The 8,093-nt window shown below is 41.1% G+C and overlaps 1 protein-coding gene across 2 annotated transcripts in view; it reads right to left on the bottom strand.

Annotated features, from left to right (window-relative positions):
• Positions 1–2,892: 2,892 nt before the first annotated feature.
• Positions 2,893–8,093, bottom strand: part of LOC132125127 (leucine-rich repeat and immunoglobulin-like domain-containing nogo receptor-interacting protein 1) — a 73,094-nt gene continuing 67,893 nt past the window's right edge. For both annotated transcript variants that reach the window (XM_059536367.1, XM_059536368.1), the window contains one exon: positions 2,893–6,109. In XM_059536367.1, the coding sequence (XP_059392350.1) occupies positions 4,250–6,097 (1,848 nt within the window). In that variant the 5' untranslated portion in view covers positions 6,098–6,109 and the 3' untranslated portion in view covers positions 2,893–4,249. The remainder of the gene's footprint in view (positions 6,110–8,093) is intronic.

The following is an 8,093-nucleotide window of genomic DNA, read 5'->3' as shown; positions in this document are numbered from 1 at the left end:
CTAAAAAGTCTAGAATGTTCTCATAGTTCCTCAAACTGCTTCCAGGATGGTTGCAGTTTGACCTGGGGTTTATAGTTGGATTTAAAGGTAATAAATGTGTAATTTTATAAAGTTAAACACCTACGCTGGTTTAAAATGCACACTGCAGATTTAATTGTACCTCTGTCCCGCTCTCCTCCATCAGATCTGGCCTCGTTACACCAGTTCATTCATCATCTAGTCACACATTAACATAATATTAGCATAATTAACATGCGTGTGTCACTGACCAGAGGGCTGTTAAACATTGTTCACACATCTCCTCTGGCATGTTTGACATTTTAAAGTGCTGAGCGTGTAGCTTACAGCGCAGGTAGAGCTACACACGGTCAGTAATTATACAACATGCTAGCCTCGGGTACAGGAACTTTGGAGATAATTATTATATTAAAACTGCACTCACATCCACTCCACCACACCCAAATGATTAGAAAAGTGAATTAAAAGATGAAATTCAGTGTGATTTCCCTTCAAGTACATCCATGAGGACAAAAAATTGCAGCTAATGTTAGCAACAGCATGCTAACATGCTACTTGTACTATTTCTGCAGGATGAACTATGGGCATATTGAATTTTAGTATGCACTGAATGCACAGATGACTTCCTATATTTCATTCAACGTGTAGTATACAACAGAGCACGGAGTATTGTAACCCACAATGCAATGCAACTTCCTTTAAAAATATTAGAAGTAATATTAGCTATAATAGCTATGTGAGGATTTTAATTGTTTCTGTTGCATGTTCACATACTAATTTCTCAAGTTAAATGTAACCTCAGTATAAAAGTAATCTAAAAAGTCATCTAGATGGTTACTTCATCATGTAATCTGTAATCAGTAATGGACTACAATTTGTAAGTAATCTACTGAGCTCTGTATAACACCACATGGTTGGATTTGTACTTCTAAAAAATGAATTTTACAGTAAGTGAAGCTTTGATTCCGAGTCGTCTTTGAATCGACAGATGGTGGGTGTTTAAATTCCTGCTGTTTCTGTCTGTGATATTAAAAATCTGTGAGAATAAGCAGGTGAGAGTGTGTTACTGACAGAATGTCTGTATGAGTTTCTAATTTTGGTGAGACTTCTGAAGCAAACCCAACCTGCAGGAAATATCGTTCCTGTCAAGAGGCCATCTTTAAACCTTGTTCATTTGTCTATGACAATAAAATAAAAGCTTTTACGATTTTAAAGTGCTCTATTCCGGTGTCTTTTGAAGGGAAATGAGCACCCTTCAAATGTATAATTACACCTTAATCTTCGGTTCTGTAATGAAATCGTGAAACACGCCTGGCAAGAGGAAATCAGAAATGAAAACATCATCGAGATGTCTCTGTTTGTATGCGTCAGTCAGCATCCAATAAACCCAAAACAGTTATTTTCTATTCATTAGATAAATTAGTCAGAGTGCCTCATTCTGGGAGTTTCCGGATGATTCTGCATCTCTAAAGAAAACCATCATTTTCTCTGCCTGTCTCAATCTAGAAGCGTTCTACAGAATGCATAATATTATTTCAGTGGCACTTGGTTTTCTGTGTGCTCCCTGATAAGATCCTGCAGGCATCTATCTGGTCATCAGCTCCAGTTAGGATCAGACAATGACCACTTTTAAAACCAGCATAAGTATTAGGCTCTTTTCTCCTTTATGCTTCTAATTATAATAAATCTCCTTATTTTTAGTCATTTTCTTAAGCCCCCCTTCACACATACTGTGATTTTATCAAGGAGGTCATGAGGTTTCTTTACTGTCGGTTGCTAAAAGGAAGCACCCAATGGCTTCCAATCATTTTGTCGCTGCAAATCACTGTATGTGTGAACAATATTATTCAGAGAAAATAAAAAATGTTCTTGCTCAGCTCTTACATAGAACTTTCAGAAGGTCCTGTATTACCATAATGACTCCGACAGGGACACAGAAAACCCATTACGATAAAATGACAGTTTTCTTACTTGCTGCTGGTTAATATTATTTCACATTAACTGCGCAAACGCCAAAGTTCTCCCTTCAGAGCAAAATAAACAATGCACATTTTTGGTAAAAAAATCTCCATAGATTGTTTAATACAACATACCATATTTTCAACAATTCAACATCAATAAAATTGTGTTAATTAAAAAAAGAAAGAAAACAAAATGCATATTACCTTTATTGCACAGAACAATTTAAACATTTTTCATACTAGATTTTTTCACCTTTTTAGGTTTCTGTTTTTTCTTTAGTATAAAAGAATATAATGGACCACATTAATGCACATTATCATCCTGGGCTGAATGTTGGAGAGGGCAGAGATCATATAAAGATTTATTTGATGTAGTAGGATGAAAAGAGCAGGTAGACCACAGAGGCAGAGGATCAGAGAACAATTCAGTTGTGTGTGTGTGTGCATGTGACAGATTAACGCTAAAGTGGATCAGTAAGGGTTAAACCATCTGTGCAGCTTCTCCATCTGCAGCCCCAGTCAACAGTACTAACCACTTAGCGAGGCGAAACCCATCTACACCTGAGCAAAATCCAGTGCATAAACACAGCTCAGTGTTCTTCCACAGAAATCACCTGCCCTGCTTGGCCCAGATTGAACACATACTTAAAACACAGCTGGACTGTGCAGCGAATTCATTTAACCGTTGCATTTTAGCACAAAAACCTCCTTCATACACACTAACCAGTGCATTTTAACTGGTCTCTTTCCAGCAATGTGCCACTGTGCATTCTTTTCAGCGTAAAACACGCCTACTTTCAGTTTACTTCCTACTGAAGTTTACGCCTACTTTTTTTTATTCACAAACACTGTGCTATTAACTCCTGTGGAAATAGAAGCGAATTGACGTTCTTCTAGAGCACTCATTCTTAGTGAATTCCCCTCTTGGATGAAGACATCTATCATCGTAACAACCAGCACCGTCTGAGTCCTTAGATTTGCTGAGTAACATTTAAAATGGTTTCTTTGGGCACCGACGCTTCATATAATGTAAAGAAAAATTGATCTGAGACCACAAGACAGGTCTAAGACTAAGACCATTAGACAGGCACGAGACCATAAGACAGGTGATGAGACCCATGAGACAGATCTGAGAGCATGAGACAGGTGTGAGACCCAACGGCAGCCGCAGGTGAAGGTGATTGGGTGCTGTCGAGCATATTAACACTCTCACCTTTTGATGGAATGATTGATTCTGTTAGGAACCTGCTCGCTTTCGCACATACACACTCTGAGACAGTAGAGTCGGTGTAGCTTCTCAGGCGAATAAAACTTGGAATGGGTTTGTTATATAAAAGTGTGATGCTGCAGTACCGTTAAATGGGTGTAAACCTGACCAGGCACTACAGAAATGTTCACTGCAGGCTACAGTGATCATTTTTACATAAAGCAAAACAGACAACAAAAGTCACATAATTACCGCTGCTTTCACTTGCCAAGCCATTAATCCAACAATAAATGACCTGTACTTGTGTATACAGATGCTTGAGTCATAAAATTCCCCCGGCTTATCCAACAAATGCATTAAAATACGGGTCCGAAAGCAAAATGAGAACTAAACAGCAGATTACAGATACAAAGAAAGAAATGTGCTGTGAAAGTTGCACTGTACACATATTTCTCTATTGCAGGAATAGAAATGCAATCTATTATATTCCACATTCTGTTGTTAGATGAATTTGGGCAGCTGTTGGGTTTGTTAAATGTGCTTTTCATCCCTGATTATCTACTGTTATTCTGTCATAAAACTATTCATGCAAGTAGAAAACAAGAAAAGAAATGGGTTAAACATATAAACAAACAAACAAAAAGGATGCGGGCAGCAGGACAGCAGGGAGAAGGATGATCTGCCTTTGCATTCTGGAGGTTGACAGAAAACATTTTGGAGGTTCGGTTTTTCCTTTTTTTTCATGTTTTTTTGCCCATAAAAATCCACAGGAACTGAAGTGTTTTAAAACAAAATCCTCTCTCAAAGATATTGGTCCCTGTAGGCTGAGTTTAAGCGGCCATCACAGAGGAGTGTGCATGAGGACATTTTCCCCCTCCCATGTTCAATATTGAACAAAAGCACGACCCCTGTGCCGCACATCCATCTTTATAAAGGGGGAAAAACACCCCTCCTCTATGGGGAGCTCGTCAGAGCCAGAGGTTGTTCAGGCAGGGAATCTTTTTTTTTTATCTTTATGAGTCTTTTTTTTTTTTGAAAGGGTCTTTTGAGCTCCCTGGCTGGATTATATCATTTTCATGTTAAATTTCCGAGGGGCATCGGCGCCGCTGCTGCTCATCCCAGCGTCCGATTTACGTGGGACGTACTCTATCTCAATGTTGTGTTTGCTGTTGCCTTTGCCTCTGCTCCAAAGGAAGAGCAGAACAAGGCAGAACAGAACCACACCCAAAAAGGAGATGAAACCCATGGTGGTGGCAATGATTAGCGTCTTTATATCAAATGGGAACGGGACTGTTGCTCTTGTTCCATTGGCTCCATTGTCGTTGGGTTGGTTGGAGATAAACGCCAAGGTTTTGTTGGGCTGGTTGGGCCAGTCTGGTGAGTAACTGTGGACGTGTAGGTGGGCCAAAGCAGTGTCGTTTCCACCGGCATTGCTAGCAATGCACACATATGTCCCATTGTCCTGAATCTGAGCGTAGCGTACCTCCAAGGTGCCATCCGGGAAAACAGTGAGCCGTCCTATCGTTTTCGTTGTGATGAACTGTTTTTGTGGGGAAAGCCACATGATGACAGGTGTCGGGTCTCCATCCGCTTGGCAGACAAAGTGGATGGTGGTGCCTTCATCAACGAACTTCTGCTGGGGTTTCCGGTCTCGGATCCTAGACTTGCGACACGTGAAGTAATTGGGTTGCAGCACGTCAGGGAAGTCCTTGAACTCTTTTCCCTGAACGAACTCGGGTGAGGAGCAAGTCGGCTGCTGGCGGTTGAAGTTGAGCCTCCAGCGGCGTCGGAAAACCCATAGCAGACGGCAGTCACAAGCCAGCGGGTTGTCGTACAACGCGAGGGTCTCCAGGTTCCCCACTGAATGGAACACAGACTCCTCCAGGGTGCTAAGGGAGTTGCTGGACACATTTAGGACTTTCAGGTAGTTCAGTCCTCTGAAGGAATAGGGCTCAATCATCGTCAGTCGACCGCCCACCAGGTGGAACTCTTGCAGTCTGAGCAAGTCATGGAGCCGGTTGCCTTCGATCATCTGAATAGGATTGTAGGACATGTTAAGGAAACGTAGATAAACCAGGTGCCGCAAGGCCAAATACGGAATTGATGTCAAGTTTGCATTAGTGATCGTTAGGGAGGTAAGATTCAATCCGTACAAGCAGTTGGTGGTCATGGTATCCAGGTAGGGCCAGTTGGCGATCTCCAGCACTTTGAGACGGTAGAGCCGCTTGAAGCTGTAGTCTCTGATGCTGTTGATGTTGAGGTTTCGCAAGCGCAGCATGACCAAGCTGTGCAGGTGCGTGAAGGCCTCTGTCGGGACAGAGGTCAGGTTGCACTTTTCAAGCGTGAGCTGCTCCAGGCTGCTGAGGCCGTGAAACGCCCTGTGGGATATGAAGACAAGGTCATTATCCCCAACCTCCAGAGAGCGCAAGTTGTAGAGGTCCTGGAACATGTAGTCCAGCAGAATTACGATCTTATTTTCACTGATGTCCAGCTTTGTTAGGTTACTGAGGCCCGTGAACACTCCCAGCTGGATGAGCTTTAGCTTGTTGCTGCGCAGTCCCAGAGTCTGCAGGCCATAGAGGTTGTTAAAGGCCCCTGGCTCAATGGTCGAGATGGTGTTTTCATTGAGCTCCAGCTCTTCCAGCTGCGGGAAGGCAGAGAACTCATCTGGGTTGATAGTTTTGATTCGATTCTTGCTGAGGTCCAGGTGTCGTGTTTCAGATGGGATTCCCTCTGGAACAGACATCAGCTTCTTGCGGTGGCATAGGACAGAACGCTCCTGAGCATTGCACTCGCAGCGTGATGGGCAGCCCGTGGCAGAGCCAGACAGCACTGTGCCCAGCATTAAGATTAGAATGGGCTGCCAGCATGCCACAAGGAAGCTGTGCCCACTCACTTCCCCTGCTACCATCCTACCGGTTACCTGCACAGAGAAAGAAAAAGAGAAAAATAGTGCTGAGTCATAAAATATGAAATTCAAGGCATCCAAATCAATAAACAATTATACCACACAGTATTGACTGAACTTCTGTTGGGTTATTTTCTTTGGTGGGCATGATATGGCTCTAAAACATGAATGAATTGTGTATTCATTGAATACTATTCATTGAAAGAGCGGAGAGGGTAAAAGAGTGTTTTACTAAGAGTTTAACTAATATAGCAGAAAACATTTTCCATTTTCCAAAGTGTCAACTGTGTTTCATTACATTATAGGCTCATAAAACTACTTAACTAAGAATTGTTAAATTATTCTGAACTTATTCAGAACTGTGAAAAGGAAGAACCAATGTCGTGTACTTGCATAATTGCCTTGAATTGCAAATTGGAACTTTTTGATTCTATCTCCTTTGTTTTGACCCCAGCTAGTTCAACTTCAAAAGCTTTTAACACACAGTAGCACTTGTGCTAACTGAGCTCAGGGATTTGACTTGGAATCCATTGCAAAGGTTACATCACCATCATAAGATATTTATGAATCCTCTAAACCTCTGGTGCACCTAACACAGCTGGGCAGTGAGTTAGCGGGCTGTTTCTGTTTCCCAACCTGCCTTTTAACTCTAAAACACTCTAAAAGTGTTCACACTTCCATGTCTGGGATCCATATGAAACGATGGCATGGAGGCATATGCGTGAATTTATCCACAATTTTCAAGTAGAAATCCACCTCACAGGAAGTCAGCAGGTACACGCATGAAATAGCTAGCATATACCATCTGTGAGAGAGACCAGAAGACGAGGAATTGGTTTAAGAACGATCTGAAACACTCTCGCTCTCTGATGAATTACTAAAAGACATGCTGACCATTGAAATCTGTACACAGAGATTCTAATGCTTCCTGAATCAGCAAAAAAAAAAAAAAAAAAAAACACTATTTATGCATAACTGCCATTGTTTAGCTCCTTAGTTTTGGTTTGGTCTTCCATGCACTTAGACCATGATAAAAGTCTTCAAAATAACAGACTTGTTAGACAATCTTCGGAAATTCATCTTTAAGTGGAAACTATTCCAAAACCCAGTTAGCCACCTTGCCTACATAGACATCATCCAATTAGAACCTCATAAGGGTCTTATTTTGAATGCTACACACGCAGCAGCTTCAAATGTTAGCATGTTACTAAGCCCTGCTGTTCGCATGCTGCTAAGCTAATGATGCCATACTATCCACCTTATTCCTCAATGCAGAAGTAAGCCTATGGGCGATACTTTTGGTTCAATAGCTGCTTTATGGAAATAACGAGAAGAATAACAATGTTCAGTAAACGGTAAAACTGATGAGGATGACACCAGAAACCAGTCCCATCAAAATTACAAAATGGCCGTGCCTGCTCTTATGGGAAACATAAGGTGAATAACAAATACAGAACACACAAAACTAGTGTAAAACAGTACATTTTAGCTATTTCTTTGGTATCTCTTCTATCTAGTTTTTTTTTTAGTTTCTCTCAGTGCATTCTGTGATTTCCCTATCTGTCGATGAAACGTATATAATATAACTAAAAAAGCATCTAAGAAAGATTTTTAATAATTCATAAAAATGTTTGCATATATAGCACATAGAAATTGCCTTAAAATGCTGTCTAAGTAGGCAGCTCACAGAGAACAGAGCTTGCATATCTCAGGTATTACTTTTTCTTTTCCTGTTTTTTTGATTTGCTGTCACACTATTCTCTGCCGACCTGTCGTGTCTCTGATTATGGTTTCATAACCACCTACACAGCACTGGAATAGTTCTATTGAGAGTGTTCATTTCCTGTTCTTGTAACACAACATCGCTGTCAAATGATCTTAAAAAAAAAGATGTACAACTTGCATTAGGAAGCCTGACGTCAGTGATGATTGCTTCTGCCCTGAAAGACTGGTAAATATTATGCATTGTGATACTTATATCAGAAACCCCCCACAAGCA

The sequence above is a fragment of the Carassius carassius genome, chromosome 43, assembly GCF_963082965.1.
Source record: "Carassius carassius chromosome 43, fCarCar2.1, whole genome shotgun sequence".
Classification (NCBI taxonomy): domain Eukaryota; kingdom Metazoa; phylum Chordata; class Actinopteri; order Cypriniformes; family Cyprinidae; genus Carassius; species Carassius carassius.
This window is presented reverse-complemented; position numbering and strand designations above follow the sequence as displayed.